This window comes from Lichenostomus cassidix, chromosome 10 (genome assembly GCF_008360975.1).
Source record: "Lichenostomus cassidix isolate B80296 chromosome 10, HeHo_3.0, whole genome shotgun sequence".
In the NCBI taxonomy this organism is placed as follows: domain Eukaryota; kingdom Metazoa; phylum Chordata; class Aves; order Passeriformes; family Meliphagidae; genus Lichenostomus; species Lichenostomus cassidix.
This window is the reverse complement of record NC_139491.1, coordinates 9,538,928-9,558,366: the sequence shown is the minus strand read 5'-3', so window position 1 is coordinate 9,558,366 and position 19,439 is coordinate 9,538,928. Positions and strand designations below refer to the sequence as shown.

The 19,439-nt window shown below is 42.5% G+C and overlaps 1 protein-coding gene across 4 annotated transcripts in view; it reads right to left on the bottom strand.

The window, feature by feature from the left end:
- Positions 1-311: 311 nt before the first annotated feature.
- Positions 312-19,439, bottom strand: part of HOMER2 (homer scaffold protein 2) — a 52,507-nt gene continuing 33,379 nt past the window's right edge. The window contains exons 3-10 of one of the 4 annotated variants that reach the window (XM_085070515.1): positions 14,883-15,014; positions 8,822-8,914; positions 7,685-7,711; positions 7,402-7,586; positions 5,751-5,907; positions 3,513-3,623; positions 1,535-1,615; positions 312-595 (exon numbers count right to left, since the gene is read on the bottom strand). In XM_085070515.1, coding sequence (XP_084926641.1) covers positions 407-595; positions 1,535-1,615; positions 3,513-3,623; positions 5,751-5,907; positions 7,402-7,586; positions 7,685-7,711; positions 8,822-8,914; positions 14,883-15,014 — 975 coding nt within the window. In that variant the 3' untranslated portion in view covers positions 312-406. The remainder of the gene's footprint in view (positions 596-1,534; positions 1,616-3,512; positions 3,624-5,750; positions 5,908-7,401; positions 7,587-7,684; positions 7,712-8,821; positions 8,915-14,882; positions 15,015-19,439) is intronic. The other 3 variants (XM_085070517.1, XM_085070516.1, XM_085070518.1) reach the window with 3 other exon arrangements.

Genomic DNA, 19,439 nt, shown 5'->3' with positions numbered 1-19,439 from the left:
AAGAAAAAGTCTTCTTTTCTGTTTCTATGGTTGCAACAGCCCTTAAGAAAGATATAAATTTCCCTGCAACAACTAACTGCATATTCATTTTAAGGTAGATCTAGTTCCAGATTCCTGAGACAGAACCCTCTACCTGTTCCCAACCCCACAAAGCCAGAGCAGCAATATAGAAAGTTTCTACTCTCAACAGAATTCAGTGAGCAGCACGATTGGTTTGGTAAATAAACAAACAAACAAAAAAAAAAGAAACCCACCAAAAAAACCCCACAGCAAAATTTTCAGCCTCTATGTACAAAACCAATGCAAACAAGTGGAACATTCTAGTTATATTTTGTAAAACACACGTTTGGGATCAACAAAACATCAAACATCCAGACCCTAGATTACAAAAAAGATCTATTGCCATCTAATTGTCAACCCCAAGTTTAGACAGTCCTTGTCGGAAATCATGTAATTCATCTATCTTCCCATCTAGTACATCTAAAAAATTCTTTAATTCAGTTTTAAGGTTGGTCTGCCTATGTTTGTTCTCTTCGACTTCTGTCCTTAGCGTTCTGACTTTCTCTTCAAGATCTTTGTTCTTTTTCTCAGCAGCCTTAAAGACAAAAGAGACAATAAGATGAATCACAGAGAAGAAGGATGAACAGCATTTCATAGATTAAAGCAACAAATGGCAGCTGGGCTGTGAGAGTTTGCATGAACTTCTGTAAACTGATTAACACAAGCACCTCTAGAGAGCAACTGACATGAGCTTGTCTGATTAAAAGCCCACGCAGGGAAGGACACAGATTAGCTGGAAAAGATGCTTTGCATCAGACTTTGTCATTTGGTTGATATCTTCAAACTCAGCTGGATTTAAATCACACACTGTGCATACATTTCTGTCATTGCTACAGTTGCAGAATTAGACAACGTGCCATCAATTACATACAGAATTATCTACGCTGGTTTAACCTTGAAAAAACAAACTTAGAAAATACTGTCTGAGGAATAAAGTTGCTTTATTCAGCACTTTGGGATTTATTGGTATTTTTTAAAGTTCCGCTTTGCGTGATGGCTAACTTATTGATTGGATTTTACTTTGTTGATGAGACTGTGCAGATTTGTTCTCCTCTCATGGATCGATTTCCTGAATTCCCACCAGACCTGACTCGAGGAGGTGATGCCCAAAGTCCAGCTGCTGGCTGGGGCAGCAACACCTGCCCAACACCTGCCATGGCCTCGGGGAGCTCCCAGCACAAGTGGCTGTGCAGCTGCATCACCCAGAGCAGCAGAAACACAGAATGCCTGGAAGGATAGCCTGGAATTGCAGGAGATAGGTGCTACCTGATCCCAGGCAAACCAATTTCTGCAATGGAGCTATTTAATCACTCCTGTGCTGGGTATTTTGCATGTAATTAGCATTTTTTGTTTTTACAAACTGGAGCTCTTTTGCTTTGAAACACTGGAGTCTGAACAGAGAAATGCAAACAGCTATGAGAAAAACAGTAAAGGTAGCAACTATTTTGAAATTAATTTCATTGCTAAACTGTACCTGTAATTGTTCAGATACAGATTCACATTCTGACATTAGCTCTGGTATAATTTCACCCTGCTTTCGGAGCTCTTCCAGTTCCTTTGAAAACATAAAAGAAAAAATATTAGTGCAAGCTTCAAATTAAAACATAATGAAAATTTGAAAAGATGAAATGTCTTTGCATATTTTATTGTATTCTGCACAGTATTTGCATGGAAAATAATCAAAATAATCTGCCTGCATTCCAAAATTGTTAATTTTCTACAAGAATACATTTTTTTCACTGAATTTTTTACTTTGCATTTCTAAAACAGACAATGTAATCCAATCTCCAGCATGAATTCCCTTAATTATATTAATAAAATTTTAACATAAACCATGTACCTATGCAAAAGATATATTAAATAACAGAAATTGGGAGGGCTGTAATGCTACAAGCAATTTATAGATGGTAGCAAAGAGCAAATTAGACAATTTCAATGATGTATGACAGTATATAAAAAAAGGACCAGTGGCATTACCAGCTTCACATATAGAGACATCATTACAGAACACAGGTGTGACAGGCTTTCCACCATGGTGCAGCTCTGAAGGGAGTTAATGGAAAGAGCAACAGCAGGAATCCATGTCTGTTGGAAATTCAGACAACTTGAAGTGCAAGATCCTCCTCCAGAAGCTGCCCAGGTAGGTGATGATCTCAAGAGAAAGCAGGGGTTTATCCCTGGGCCACCTGGATTTGTGCAAAGCATTTGACACACAAGATCCTTGTCTTGAAATCAGAGAGATGTGGATTTGGTGGAGGAACAAGTTGGTGGATAAGCATCTCCTACATGAGGAGGGCATGAGAGGGCTTCATGTGGGTTTGAATTCCAGATCATGGAAGGTTACTTATGGGTAGTTTACAGCTAATCAAGAACCTGCTAATATATTGTATGAATTTTTAAAGCAGGTTAGTATATTTTCTGTGTAAATGGAAGACAGGCATGTAATATTCACAAGTCAATCAATTTTCTGGTTCATTTGGTAGCATAAAAACATGAAACTTGAGGAGAATGTTAGGAGAGAGTAAGGATTGTTATTCATGCTATTGTCACAGAAAGGTTGGGATGACAGCATTGCATTGTCCTGTGAAATATAGGGCTGAAAAACATTATATTTATGACAGTGCATCAAAATCCATCTCCCTAAACTATTTCCTTGTGCCACCATAAAACCCCTTAACAGCACTGCTTTTAAGAGCACCAGCAGAGATGCTGTAATGGCACATGGCAAACTTTACTGCACCTGCTGACAGCTTTTTCTCTTCAGTCAGCACAGAACATTTGGTCACTGTCAGAATGGAAGAAAAAGAGCTTCCCATTATTTTCCCCACTGTTCAGGGGTTCCAAGCCATCATCCTCCTTAAAAAAATTAACACTCTGTAATATAAAAAAATGATAAACTGGGGTACTCTAGATGAATCTGAATTTCTCACTCTTGGCATTAGTCCTGAGATCAGGGGGAGACCATAAAACAGCAAAGCTGGAAACTATGAGCCATCCAGAAAAAGAAACAGGACTTGTTACACAAATGCCAATTTATTTTGTAAACTATGTGTTTTTAAGGATGGTCTTGATGTCTATGGGAATTTTTGGCACAGGGAGTGTCAAATGAATCTGTTCTCAGCACACATCTCCCTGGCACTGAGCACCAAGTTTCAGCACTCTGGCTCTTCTACTAGAACAAGTGTTGTGTATGTAAAAGTATACTTTTCTAACCCCTGCCAAGTTACAGTGCTCAGCCACAGCACAGAACACATCGTGAAACTCAGAGGGAGAAACTCCATCAAACTGTTGCTAAGGAGCTGTACATGGAAAACCCAGAAAGAGGCAACACCCCAAGACATCAGGCAGCTTCTGGTTGTAGGAGAGTCACTCCATAAATCTTCAACCCAAGAGAGGAGCAGACAGTCCCACTCAAAATGTGAACATGCCATTTCCATGTTCAGGGCACTCACCAGCTCTTTGTCCTGAAGCTCTGTTTCCAGCTCCTGCAGACGTCTACTCAACTGTGCATTTCTTTCCTTCTCTTTATTTATTTCATTGCACTGTTCCTCCAGTTCTTCAATCTTTAAGAAATGTCAGACATTAGGTGAAATTTTTCAAATTTCTGAAAATCTGGGGCAGAACACAGCTGATGAAATGGACATGGGATCTGTTTCCTAAATCATAGCATTTGATTCACTGCAACCAAATTATCACTTCTCTCCTTCAAAAGAGCCAATTTACACATCCACTAGGAAGCCCTGGGTCTGTATTTATTCTCTCTTATAAGTACTCAGGAATGCAGAAAACACTGAGCTGCTAAAATAAGTGGAACTGGGGATAAAATCTGCACTTCACTTCTCTGAAGCCAACACAAGGCCACAAGGAATGGGTTTTCTTAACACAACAAGGAGAAGAAATCTCTTGGGGGCTGCTTATTATTCTAGCTGGTGTGTGAGGGACACAACATCAAAACTTTGAGGGGAGAACCAGTTCAGAGCAACATCTGCTGCTTTGTTCTCTCACACAGGGATGTGCTTTGCTCTCTGCACACCTCCTGCTGCCAGCTCTGGACTCAGCTCCCAGGAGATGCACTTCCCACAGGCCAATGGACCAGCTCATTAAAGTATGTACTTTAATTCTCAGCCTCATGTAGCTTTGGGATTATAACTTCCCTCATTTGAAGGTAGAGCAGTATGCAAAAAATTCTGACCCAATTATTAAAGGAGAGGAACTTCCCAGGGCGCTGCAGTGGTGCAGTGTGAGCACTGAGCAAGGAACCTACTTGGGGGAAAAGCTCAGGAAACCTCCCTGTATAGAGGAAGAGAGCACATTATGCAGACAGCATTGCTGCACAGCCTGGCTGGTCACCAGCATGGTGGCTTTGAAGCTGCAGCAAGGTGGTGTTTTAATAATCTCTTCATCTCTAGGACAGCTACTGGGATGTGGTATGTGTTGATGAGAACAACTTTCCCCTGCAACAGTGTAGAAAAGGAAGTAACTACCCTGCAAATTATGATATTTTCTTATAACATACTGTTCCAGTCTCTCACTTCTCCCCTGTCCACAAGAGATTGGAAGCAGGAACCCAAATCATGTAACAACTAACAGTAATTTGTTCATGTAATGTCAGTTAATACAGTTCTGGTTTGATCTCTGCATTGCCACTGTGCACTCATTAAATAGCAGTGAATAAACAGTGAGTATCTGCCTCAGAAAAAAGATTGTTCCACGAGGATTTTCAGAGCCAACAGACAGCCCAAACCACCTCCAGTGCTGAAATACTACTTGCAGCCTACTGACACACAAAAAGACATCAAATTCCTTCCCTCTTCAACAGCAAACACTAAACAAAAAAATATATCCTCACCAGACTGATACAATCTGATGTCCCAGTGATCCATCTAAGCAAGCAGGAAAAGGATCCAGCTTTACCAAAAACATTTAGGATGAATGGGGTGAAATTATCCCTGCAAGCAGTGCTCATGGAACCCAGGATTCCCTGGTGCCATCCCTCTGTGGGGCTGCTGCAGACAGCACAGTATTATCTGAGAGAGATGCTACTAATAACCACTCTGAACTGAGACTTCACAAATTTAAACTTCTGAGTTGTTCTCTGCTCTAGCCACTGCTAGTCCTCCATCTTAGACAACAGAGAAATGTGCTCAGTAATGAAGGGGAAAAGGCATTTGCAGATGCCTCCTGGCAGGTTTCTGGATGAGATGTGTCAGGTGCTAGTGCTGGAGGACTCAGCTCACAGTCCACAGTGCTGAGAGAACAACTCACAGCCTCACTCCCCTTGCACCCTGTTGGGATTTGCTGCTAATACTGACTGATTGCCAGGCTGGGCTCCTGTGGATAACCAGGCCATAACCATGCCTTCTGCTCATCCATATCTGGCACTATTTAAGTGAACTTTGAAAGGAGATATGCAATAGCAGCTCCACTTTTCAAACCCTTCTGATTTCTCACCCCAGCCAGCAAGCCCTGCTGACACCAAGTCTCCCAAATCCCAAGGCAGGGAACTTCACAGGATCCCTGCCTGCTGTGTGCAGAGGGAAGCAGCTGCCTTAGCTCCCCATCCACCTCCCTTCCAAAGGGCAAGTCCATCTCCCAACTCCACAGCGAAAAAGCTGCAGAGATCCAAAGGAAAGAGCCCTGGTGAGAGCAGCTGAGTGGAGGGGCAGCTCTCCCTGGGTGTGCTCTGCTACCTTGCCCCTCAGCTGCTCGTTCTCCTCCTTGCAGGCTGAGAATTGCTTCTTCCAGTGCTCGATGCTGGCCGCCGACTCCTGCAGGGCTGTGGACAGCCGCGCGTTGCTCTCCCGCAGCGTCTGCAGCTCCGTCTCCCACTTCTTCACGTTGGATGAACTGAGAAAAACAGGGCACCATGAGCTGGTTTCACCCTCTGTTCCTGGGAGTTGTTATTCACCTGCCTGCAAAGCCCACCGCGGTGTGCTCACCATTAATTTGTGGCAGTGAGAGGCAGAGCAGTCAGATGTGTGTAATTGCCTTTTGCCATTACCTGCCTGAGGGGAACAAAAGCCTTCATTTGTCTGTCTCTGCCAGAACAAAGGGCTCTACCACCTCCAGCAGCAGTGACCTGGGTGTCTGGAGCAAAGCCCTGCTGCCAGAGCAGGCTGTAGGGTCCAGCTGGCCATAGGCACACAGGAGTGTCACCCCAGCAGTGCATGGTCCCTGTCACCTCCCGAGCAGGGTGGCTGCAGCACCAGGGCTGGGGACATGGCACCCTGCAACAAAGCTACTCTGCACATCTGCAGATGGCACAGCAATCCCGAGTGGAAGATTTCAGGGGCTTGACATGATCTATATTTGAATTTATTTTAATGCTGAGTCTTAACTATAAAAGTGTTACATAATGCTGCAGACTTAAACTACTCATTCCCCAAAGCTTCGAGCTGCAGCACGGAGCACAAGATTAGAGGGTGAATGGGAGGAAACTCCCTGTGTGCCACTTGCTGCCTGCATGTGGAGGTGTCTTCAGCAAGAGGAATGAGCTAATGTTGCGGTTTGAAATAGGTTAAGCCATTGAAATGTCAATAAAGAGAGATGTTGTACTTCAAACATAATATATGCAACCTTGGAATTGCTCGCTGGATAACACTGCTTACAGTGATGCTTTGTTTTTTAAATACCTTTTTAAGAGTAGCTTGATCTTGTTAGATTTTCCTTCCATTCACATGCACAAGGCAGACAAGGCAAGATCCCAATAGGGAATTATTCTATTTTAATGTTGTAACTTTGCATATTGCAACGCCTGTATTTTCACTACAGCTGCAAATTACTCTTCTCAGCATTTTCAAATTATTTATCAAAGCAAATAGCAAAAAATGTGATTTCAAGGGGCTCTGTCCACAATTTAGAAATATCCCCTAAGACGTCCAAGCAGTCTGATGAAATTATATTTCTCACTTCAACTTTTTATGGTTGAGTTCATTCCCTTTCATAATTTTAAATATCCATATCTATTTTCATCAAAGTAAGTGTAGCAAACTCAAAGAGGAAGAAAGATTGGCTTCACATGTTATCAGCAGCAATTGCTCCCCTATGGCTTTAATGTTATTTCTGTAGTTCTAAAACTTCACGAAAGAAGATGGTCATAATATTTGGCATCAGCAGAATAAAAGAGAGCTTACTTCTTCACAAACTAGATCAGGAATAAATAAAATGGTAAATATCTCTCACCTGGACACCAGGAGGTACTTGCTAAAATCTGGTCATTCATCCATTCTGCTGCACCATTTAATATTAATTACAATTTGAATAATTTCTGTTAATATCATTATCCATCAGATAACTACAGCACACTACTCCAATGCAGTTTAGCTACTATAGGAACTTCACCTTTGGGCTAGAGCAATTTTTAATTTATCATTCTCAGATTTGAGATGTGCCTCAGCAGGGCCACCATGTGATGCCTTCTCGTCGTCTGTGCCATTCACACTTGAAGCTCGAGTGGAAGAAGGTGTTTCACGTCCAGACTCCTGCAGCACAACACACAAACGAACACTGGGTGTCTCCTGCATCTCCTGCAAGACCACAACACCAATTTCTTTGTAATCTTGATCCCACACCACTTGGCTGAGACCTCGGCTCTGCTGGCAGAACAGTGGTAACACACACATACCCTTTTCATCTTGGCTGCAAAGCTGGTCTGTTCGAAAAGAATGAAAAAATTATAGTGATACACAAATGGAAGTTTCAAGTGTTCAAAACTTTAAAAAAGTTTTTTCCCTTGTGTTTTCTACAGGTTGTTTGGTTTGTTTTAAGATAATGAAACAATACAGTATGCCTAGAAGCACACAAAGTACAAACAAACAAACAAACAAACATAATATTGCTCCTTCAAAGAGATATTATTCACACACTGCTTGGTGCTGACCACGAACAGAAAACAAACAAAGTGAACTACAAAGATCATGACCAAAGTCTTTTCAAAATGAGTATCCAAAGTCAGTCACTCAGATATTTGGGGGCCCCACAAAATGGGGTGGTTGCAAGACTAAAACCATTCAGCAACTTTTTATGATCATTCATCTGAATTTCACTCTGATCAAAATCTGTTTGACTTTCCTCCAAACACTAGCCCAGGCCAGGAACACCTGCTGAGCAGGGTTCCCTCTTACCCAAAGCAATGCACATGAAAATACAGCCAACCATGCAGAGAGACTGGGGCAACACCCAATTTCCTCAGTTTGTAGGAAACCCAGATCTCTTGGTGGCACAAGGTGTGCTGCCCAGGAAAGTTTACTGTGCAGATATACAACACAAGCCTCTTCCAGCCCTCCCTACAGCACTGCTCCCACACCACAGCTTCCCACCACTCCAAGGGAACTCTGGACACAAAGTCAGGCTCTCCACTGGCAAACCAAAAGCCCCAGAAATGGTTGGACAGGTGACAAAAGGAAGGATCTCCATGAATCTCATTTACTGTCTGCTGAAGTGCTACACTGACTTACTTTCCAGCGACTCAAGCTATGTCTAACAGTACAAATCAAAGGATGTACAGCTTTCCCTGTTATTAAAAAAGTTTTAACAGCTCAAGGACAGCTGAAAAAATTAGATTTAAATGAAAGTAAAGGGCATGGATGGATGAAAAATATTCCTCTGACAATGCTAATGTCCAGCAGCTGACAATTACCTTCAGCAATTTCCATTTTTTATACTTTAAACTGGCTGCCAGAAGCTGGCAGAGTCCATTTGAAAATTTAACTTTAAATTATTTATCCTGTATGTGTACAGGTATTAAAGCTAAATTACAAACCTGTGAATGATTGCTTGAGGTCTCAATTTTCTCTTGAGATCTGTCTCTTGCTAGTTTGGCAGCTTCTTTTACTTCTTGGAACTTCTCTGCAAACTAGAAAAAGCATGAAAGATATTTATTAAGATGATTTGTGATCTACTAAGCTATTAAGAAAGATTGCTATCTTTATATGGTATAGGTCTCCAAAAGTGAACAACTAATTTTATTAATTTAAGATTTTTGGCAAGAAAAAACATTTTAATTCTTTGGCAGGATGGTTCTTCCCAAAGGAATGGGGGTGTTTCTAAAAAAGGGACACCTCTATAACTCTGGCCAACCACAGTAAAAACCCATGGAGGAAAAGGAGCTTTTGGTGTCTCCTGGTTTGATCTGGTTCTGTTTATTTCCTCCCCCTTCTCTTTTTCACTTGGTGTTGACAGTGTATTAAAGACAAAAGTATTAAAGACAGATGTTTGGATAAAAATATTATCAATGTCTTCCACTCCTAAGAGCAGGTGAATTCAATTAAAGAATGCAAATAAGCTCATCTGCAGGAGGTAAGCAAGGGATTATCAAGACATAGCAAAAAGGAGCAGAAGGTAGATGTGAATGCATAATGGAGTCATATGAAAACACTGCTTTTCTGGTCTAATTTTCTTATTACTTTCACAAATAAAGGTAGAAGACTTCAGGTAAAGGCTTGAGTGCTTCCTGGAAGAGGTTTAAATCAATCTGGGGGAGGTGAGGGGAAGGGAAGATAAAGGTGGAAGGTAACAATCCCAACAATCCCAAATCTGCGAGTTGCTGTAGGACATCTGCTCCAAAGCCAGCCTGGCATTTTTGAAATACAAGTATTATCACAGCCAGTCATGGTTGCAGGGCTTCAAACACTTCACACAGTGTTTAAAGTTTTAAAAGGAGGATTACAAAGATGGGGAAAAAAAGGTATAATACATAGTTTATTTTTAAAATTAAAATGTAAGCACTATAAGAATGGGTAACTATCTTTTGTCTAAAGCTGCTCGGTCTTGCTTGCCTGTGTTTTGAGAAACTTGAAATGCTAGAAAGGCAACACATTTTAAAAGTAAAAATATAAACAGATGTGTTTTATTGCAGTTTGTGAACAAAAGGGATTGCCACTACACCCTTGGATAATTCAGAACACTTACGAAAAAACTGTAAATACAAGCACGAAAAAACCCATCCAGTTTTACTGTTGAGGAATAGAAAGAATCATAATTCACTTGGTAATCTTGCCTTCTAACTTTAGACTTCCAGCAGGTATTTATCACCCTGTCTCTCACTAAAATGCTGGGACTGTAAAGAATCATTAAACAAACCTCAATTTGGTCTAAAAGAAATCTGGATTTACATGGGGAGCCACCCGTGTTTTGTACAACACAAATGGCAATTTCCAACAAACACACCCCAGCATGGTTAAACCCCAGGGACAAGCACATCCTAGGAGGTGAGGGACATTTTGGGTGTCCCCTACGAGCTGTGGCGATGCCTGTGAGTGAGGATGGAGCTCTGGGCTCCAGCTGCTCCCTGCACAGCAGCTGACATTGCACATGCAGACCGTGTGCCCTTGGATGGCAGCAGTTGCCATCTGATGGCATTGCAGTCTCTGCACGCACAAATGACTTGATTACCTCTGTAGCACTCCACAGATCGTTAAGAACAACCACATTACATTCGTGCCTTTAGTGATTTAACTCTGACTTTACACAAAGCCTATCTCCTGCTGTGGCAGAGCAGCTATAACCAGCTGATTATTTCTAAAATATTGTATCAATAGTAAGTTCCACATTTGTGTTTCTTGTGGATAGTATGAGGCTGTTTTGAGTCTGTCTTTTATAACAAATCTCTCTCTTTTACAATAAATCTCTTCATCTTATGTATGAAAAATTTATGAGGGTTCTTTGAGGACGATACGAAATATGAACAGACAAAAAGAATCGGAAGTGATCTATCAAATTTTATTTTGCAGCTATCTTCATAAAGCACACAGGAGACTGCTGTGAAAAATTATGTGTGCTGAGAAGAAAAGGACATTTTCCCACATTTCCATAATAAAAAATTGTATATGATTGAGCAACGCTAATCTTCAATACCAACCCAATAATGACCTCATTGCATAACAGATTTCAGTCATGTCTCTAGTTCACCAACACATGTATTTAAACATATTTGCATTTAGAAACTGATTGCTGTTCTGGGTGGGGCAGTGCCAGCCCAGCTCTGCAGCACCACAACACTCACTGTACAGGAGCAGAGCAGATTCTGGAGCCACCCAGAGCCTGAGAGTGTGGCACAGCCACAGGGCCAAAGCACTGGGAGAAATCAGAGCTGATTTCTCTCTAGTGGCCAACTGCTTCTGCCCCAAACACCAATAATTCACAAATAATTGGTACCACAAAATTAAGCCCCACCTCCAAGGTCTAAGTTGTCTTTGAGCCATCAAACCATTAAAACAAAAGAGAGTGCTTTTTAAATGTGGAATTCCTAATGAAAAAGTGAAATAATCTTCTGTTCAGTGAAGGAAAACTTGCTAAGTGTGGTCTCAAGGGGCAATGAAAATCTAAAGACCCAAAAACAACTGAAAAAATTCATAATGCTCTCCTTATCTCCATGCTTGCCCTCTGGAAAAGTTCCCCAAAATCAGCAAAAAAAAACCCCACTGGAGTAGGATGCCAACTGAATACCACCCCAATAATCCATCATGGATTATAGGATGTGTGTTCCCACACCCCAGGAAGCTGTGAGACTAAGCTGCAGTACAGAGAAGATTTGCTGCTCCCAACACTTGTGAAGCCTTTTGGTCAGGCAGCTGCAGCACTGCTTGAGGAGTCTTGGCCAGTGAAATTTAATGGGGACTCGATGCTACTGTGCATTGCACAAATTATTTAAAGGCTGTTCAAATCTGCAGTCATTTTGTCACCAGGAGAAATATATATATATTCAAATAGACCTCCTTAGCATTTTATACATTAAAAAGCATGATTTTGTTCGCATAAATTTTAAGCTCCTGGTCTGGCATTATATTTTATGTCTCCTGCTGACAAATTGTGCCAGTATCGGCTGGAACAGCTGCTCCCACCCAAAGCAGGCTCATAAATATTTCATCTCCCTCTCGGTTTGCAGGAGGCTGGGTGATGTGAGGCCCCGGGGGAACACCGCTGTGCTGTGACCCACAACACACACATGTGCTTTCCCTGCTCCTCCCGGGATGAGCCCTCAGCACGGGGCACATGGGCACCCAACAGGACTGTCTGCCCCAGAGAGTGGCAGTAATTTGCTGTCCCAGGCAGGGTGTGCCCAGCTCTGATGGCAGTGTGTGCTGTGTGCTGGGGCAGGCTCTGCCCTGAGCTTGCTGCCCTGCAAAGCAGTGTCTGGCACACACACAATGTGCAAGAGTGCAGAGAAATGAAGCCCAGCGCTTCCCAGGGGCCACAGGCAGCTGCTTTATGATGTGCAAAGTCTGGCTTTCCTGGGTTTCTCACCTGCACAAAGCTTTGTCCCTGTGCCCTTGACTACCTGCAGCTCCTCACATAGCACTGCTGCCTCAAAGCCTCCTGAGCGACAGCAGAAATCTTCCTTCACCTCTTGGTGTGCAAAATGCAGCCCTACCTTTGCTGCAGCAGAAGCCCTGCCTTCCCACACCCTCTGCCAGCTTCCTGGGATTCCTGCCTCAGTCTGGCTGCAGCAATGTTTGAGCAATGCCTTTGTGAGGCACAGGGAAGGAAGGGGAAAGGAGGGTCAGCAAGTGCTGTGAAAGGGGAAAAGGACCCTGAGTAGGACATCCACTTGGAGCCCTGGGATTCTCCCAATCAATGGGAATGGTAATTAGGTTACTGGGTCACAGCATGCAGTTTTCATTAATGGCTCATGTTTAATTTGAACTGCTTTTCCCTATAGGTATGGATTAATGCTTTAAGTATCTCAAGAGAAGAAAGGCATTAGAATGAGGCAATATCTTTTATTAGGCCAAGCAATACACTTCAAAATGCAGGCATTTTTAGGCGTGCTAACCTCTTCTCCTGCCTCATTATTATCTGTTGTTTTCAGCAGATATTTTTCACCTTTATTTATTTATATTTATTTTAAGCCAGAGCTATTGATCTCTGGTTTAGTGGAGTTTTAGTGTGTCCTTCCAATTCCTGACTAAGCACTTCAATTATTTCCCGTAAAATAGGCAAGCTTTAATTTATATCTTTTATAAGAGTATAATGATATTAATATAAAATGAAACTTGATTTTACTATTCCCAATACACTTATATAGCTGTAATCTCACTCTCAACTCTGATCTTTCTTACTAATGGCTCAATAATTAAACTGAGAAGCACAGACAATAAAGGAGTATCTTTGTCCCATTGCTATGCATGGTGGTAATAAACCAGGTTTTCTTACATTTTCCAGCTAGATAACTGTCAGAGTTTTGGGTTTTTTTCTTTTTTAAAAAATCATCTCAAGCTATTTTCAGAAGTACATCCCTTAAGCTCCCTCTCAATATTCTGACCAGAAAAAAGCCTTTCTGCTGATTTGGAAAGCTTTTTGTGCAAGTAGAAGGTTGCATTTTGGGCAGTGGGCTCTTCAGCAGATCATGCAGTGCAAACAAATGTGCAAAATGACCTGGAAAGGAACACAGCTGGTGCTGGTGCCCCAGTGCCCACACGTGTTACTCAGATTGGCTCTGAACACTGGCGAGCTGCTTTCTGATACCAGCAGCACATTTCCTCAGTATGTGTTTGAACAGGTTTGCAGAACATGGTAAAATTTCTCTGATTGGGGTGCAAGGACATCCAAATGTGCCTCCTGCCTTATCACAGTGTACCCAGTGCCTTATAACATTATTTACCTCTCTGCTGCTGAGCCAGGCTCAGCACCAGCTGCTCCACGTGGCACAGGGTGCATGTTCAGCCCCAGCCTGCACTGAGGCACCACGGGGCCATGCCATACTGCAAGGTGGAACTTCAGGAACCCAGCATTAACAATCCTGCAGTGGTGCTAATTCTCTCATTAGGTGTCCAAAGGTTGCACTGGATCATGCTTATCTGTTACTCAAAACAAATTATTCCCCAGGTCCACTTTAATCCTCCCCTATTCCCACACAGCTTATTAGCTGCTATGAACACCTCTTTGCCTCAGGAGTGAAGAATATGGAGAGGTGAACACTTGAGTAAGCATCATATGGGACACTTGAGTAAGCATCATAAAACACAACCATCTCCAGCAACACATTTTAAAATAAGTTTTGCACACGATGACCTTATCACCCCTGAAGAACAGATTAATGCCATGGCACCTTTCTGGGCATCCCAAGTCCAAAAATAATTTAACACATGAAAAGTAAAATAACTTTCACCTTTAAAAAGCACTTGCAAAAATGCAATTCCCTAGAAATGGTGAAAACTTAGCAAGACAGACTTACTAAAATAAATTCCTATAACAACTCGCTTTGTAGGGAAGTCCCTTCTGGTGCAATGCTCTCCCTTCACTGCTTTAGACATCACAAGAAACACCTTGCTCTCCTGATCCTTTCCTTATTAAAGCACAGGAGAGCACAGCAACATGAGAGGCTGTGCCATGCCCAAGGACACTGTGTTGAGGTCACTGATGGAGCCCAGTGCCAAGCAGCCAATGCTTCAGGAGTCAAGTATGTGTTAGATAAGTAGGGCTTTTCACTACGTGAACAAACACCTCAGCTGCTTGATAAGCACTTGTCAGGACCACTACTCCAATGACAGAGGAGGATTTTCAGGTGCTGCTTACTCAGAACAAGAGGCTGCTCTAGACTTTACAAGCCTGCCAACGTACCCAGTCCCTGCTCCAGGAAGTGTTTCATTAACACCAAACCCATGGTGAGGGGTTTGGTATTGAAGCAGAGGCAAGCCTGGCACCAGCCCTCCCTGGCTACTCACCCCTTGCCACCAGCAGCACTCCCTGCAACACAGACAGTGGGAGATGCCAGGGACGAGCAACTTGCACTGCTGAAGCAGAAACACACAGGTTGGATATACACAATTTTGCATTAACAAGAAGTAAGGCAGCCTTTGCAGAAATCCAATGAGCCCTGTTACCTTTGTCAGCTGCTGCTCAGAGGGGAAGCCCAGCCCAAACACGGTGTTGGCTCTGCTGTCTGCCCACTGCCCGAACTTCTGCGACGTTTTAGTGAAGGTCATGTTGGGGGTGATGGTGCTGTTTATGATCACCTGGCCACAGGCAGAGAAAAAAAGAATTAAAATGTGGAAGTCACATCGGAAGTGCATATCCTAGCAACGGTATCATCCAAAGCAATTAGCAGGCTAAATTGGGAAATTGCTGTGTTCGGAAGATTTTTTTTCTCCCCCCAAAACAAAACAGTTTTTATCTTGTCTTAGTTCTTGCAGGAGTTCTGATGCTTTGTCTTGTTTTTCAAAGCCCCATCACAGCCCTGCAGTTAAACATGGCTGCTGAACCCAAAGCCACAGCTGGGTCAGGAGCTACAAAACTACCCTGGCAGAAATGCAGATGCAAAATCCTCTTTTTTTTTGCATAAGGGAGCCATACAGCTACTCCTGCTGCCCCAACAGGCACCTGCCTGAGGGTCCAAGCAGGGCATCCACCAGCAACACCTGAACTCAGACCTGAAGGGCAGAGAGGTGTTTCTGCATTTTTCCATTTGTCCTCAGTATTCCACAAGCAGGATGCCAGAGACATATTGGAAGTTAAAAATAAACCAAACCAGACAACAAAAAACAAGACAAGGAGAAGCTGATAGCTTAACAGTGAGTTTAACTTGGGAGGGTGGTGAAGTGCATCACCAGCAATGCACACACAGTATCAAATTTGGGCCTGGGAACAGATATTTTGCCTCTTTACACGTTACCTAATATCTGCTTCATTACCAGCAACCTTGAAAGTAACAGTGGTTCTTGTAATTAAAGAAACAGCCAACAAGAGGAAGGCTGGTGGGTGAAGTCTCTAAGGAACTTAGTGGAACAAATACAAAATGTAATCTTGCCAAAAGGAATGAGATATATGTCAGTTCATTATCAAAAATCTTAACTTTATTTTGAAGATTCTTCATTATATGAGTCTAGTGACTTCTTCCCCTGGAAATTAATTCATGTACAATGTTCTTTCTGCTAGCAGAATAAGAGCTTTCTTTAGTAATGCATACCATCATTTCCAAAATGCAAATTATGCAGTAATTAAGCCCAATCTGTGGGACAGTTTAATTAACATGATCAGGAAGTATCCTGGCAACATCATTTAGTATGTATTCCAAGCAGTTTTTTCCTAAGCTATCATTTACATTTAGCAAAAAGTGTTAAATTAAATTTACAAGAGGAAGATCCTTACTTGCTTCCATCCCCTCCCTGACTTCAGACCTCTGTGCTGAAGCTTTCATTTGCTTTCTTAAAAATTACTCAACTTATCTCCCTCTTTTTGCATCATTCACTTGTGTTCTCCTCCAGTGAAGTAATGCAATAGAAACAACCAACATAAAATCTAAGTGTGATTTCAGAAATGTAAATTAAAATAAAATCAGAGTTTTTATGTAGGGGTTTGACAGTGCAAAGGGACTATGATAATATCAGGATTGAATGATACAGAAAGTCAAAAGAACAGGAGGAAAAGCCACCACAAACCCCCAAAATCAGGGTGCTTTCCAGAAACTTTAAAGAAAGTGCTATATATATATATTTATTTTTAAAAAATCTTACATCAGACAGATGAACCACTTACAAATGTTTTGTTTCTCAAGTTACAGAATTTATTTTAAAAACTATGAAATTCCCAGACATTTCAAGTCATAAAAAGTATTATTTCAGTCCTGCTGTGCCTATCATCTTTGACATTTGGGGGAAAAAAAAAACCAAAATGACCAGTTTGATTGAAAAGCAAAAGTTCCACTCACTGATAGCTGACCCTGAGAAGAATAAACTTCCTCCATACCTCCTACAATAATCATTGAGAAAATACAACCACATGAAAAAACCCACACTAAAGTTATCTGCTACAACACAGTTCAATATTATCAGATGTGATAAAAGGAATAATGAAAGCTGCAAACTGCAAACCAAGGAACACCTTATTGAGCAATGAAATGCACTACATTAGCTGAGCACCTCAGAAGTTAATTTTTTTCTATGACCAGTGCAGAATCCAAGGAAAGGCTGTGGTGAGCACACACCTCCCAGAAACTGACAGTTCATCTGTTAAATTTATAATAAGCTGCAATTAGTGAAACTGCCTGGAAGCTGGCTCTACCTTTCTTTCCCTTTAAACCCTCCTCTGTCAGTCAGGCACTCCAGAAACACTGCATTCCTACAGAGAAGTGAAAACCTAAGTAGAAGCTTAGGAGATTAAATCAGAGCCCATGTTTGAGTTCATAGGAGGTGGATGCTGCAGGTCCCTTGCACTTATCCACCTGCTCTTCCTGCCCATCCTCACCCCACCTGCCTGGAATTCACCTCCTCACAAAGCTGGCCCTCATTTCAGAGCAGGGACACCACACTGCCACAGGAACAATCACACTGGGTGTGTTTGGGAGGAAGAAAGGGTGCTGTGATTGCAAAGAACAATAAAAGCTGAGGCTTGCAGGGGTTCCTGCCAGGTAGCCCAGCTTATCCCCACTCCCAAGGCTGGCTCACCCTGGGCTACATGAGACCAGGAGGAGAGTGACCACCAGCATTTGTGACCACCACAACAGGAAAGGCCAAATGAACTGGCAAAATTTTCTTTTTTTGTTTGTGAAAGTATAAGCCAGAATTTTCAAATTTCAAAAGAAGGAGAGAAGGAAAAGGATACTATTTTACTGCAGGCAGGATGAGCCCCCAGGCTCTTTTCCATCCCTACCTGCAATCCAGTATTGTAATTCCATAAGAAAAGGCCACTCATCAATTCAAATGAGCCCTTATGCTATACTTTGCATTTGGTCCTCATTTGTATAATACACACACAGTGCAATTCCAGCTGCATCATAAAATGGAATAAACTTGTGGACTTTCATACAAGATAATGGATTCAGAAGACAAACTACTCTCTAATCAAATGCAATCAATCCCTGAAGTGGTTAAAGAAGTCTCCCTAAAGACAAAGGCAAAGAGAAGCATAATATAATAAACACCTTACAGAATAATAAACCCATTCATCATGCTCAGTTGCCTACATGTGGTTAAAAAAATCCCTGCCTTTGCACTCACCTACATGCAAATGTATCAGATGGCAAACATTCCTGAGACACCTGCATGAGCCAAACAAGATCTCACACTAATTTCACTTCCTCTGGGAGAAAATCAAACCTGAGAGATCTACATTTTTATCTGCAGATGACACAGAAGTACGTTCACAGCACCAGGTAGCGCTCCATCACCCAAAATGACTGCAGACATTTAGGAGCACACTGGCCACGTTCATCAGATAAAAGCGAATGCAAATAGGCTGGTGTAGAGCTCAACATTCACCGGCTGAAACACACCCAAGCTGCTGCCTTCCCACGGAGAGAAACTGCCAAATAAATCAAGCAGGAAGAGGTCACAAGACGACCTGAGTGCGTAGAAGGAGAAAAATGCATTGGCAGCTCCTGCTGCTCCTAAGAGATGAGCAGAGCCCACCAATGCAGCTGGGCTGCTCTTCGGGGCACATCTGGGGTGTTTGAAGGGCTCCACTCTGCTCACCCACACCTCAGCAGTGGGAAGGGAAAATCCCATACAAAAGGCTCCTGGAAATGCGTTTTGCAGTGCTGTCTCAGCCACAGAAGGAGAACAGGCTCGCTGGCAGCTGGAGCAGCACTGAGGGTTGCCAGCTTGGCTCCCTCTGCACACCCCGATCCCATCAGGCTCACCGGAGGGGAGAGCAGAGAGGAGAGGAGCTCAGCTCCCAGCGAGGAGAGCAGACACTGCCCAGGGCACTTGGCACAGCCCCGAGAGGAGGAGGAGGATGGATCTGCCGGGACACTCACCAAAGGGGAGATGAGCTGAGTCTGCCAGCCCTGCCACCAGCTTCTCTACCTAGGAGAAGACTGAAATAACAGCTGTGAAATAGCTAATAAATGTATTGGCCAATATATCTTGGAACTGTGTGAAATTAAATCAGAAAAAAGCACTTTATTCTAGGACAAGAGTGCCAGAATAGGAATTATTCTGAAATTTCCCCTTTAAATACACATCACCTGTTACTCTGAAGTAACCACACCTCCAGAAAAGCCCTAAGGCTCCAAGCCATAGGATCTACTCCTTAACACTATATTAAAACCTCCCCATTTCATTTTCACACCTCTGAATACGTGCTTCCAGTTTGCAGCCCTTGTGAAATTTAATTTCCTCAACCCACCAGGCTGCTAATCTTCAGTAAAGATGTACCCCAGTCTAAAAACAGCATTGAAGAAGGAAAGAAGCTGCTAATCCTCTGGCCATAGCTATCACAGGCTCAGCAGGTTCTTCCAGCTCATCAAGTCGACATGAATCAGGAGGGCTTGTGACACAGGATGTGAAGATGAGGAGTCAGAGGTGGATTTACAGAGAAATTCTTCCTTCATCCTAAATATTCAGCAGCACTTTTGTGGAATTAGCCCACCTACATTTCCATGCTCTCTGTTATCCTTTGCACTATCTACCATCCTTCCTACCTCTGCTTCCAGACAGGATGTA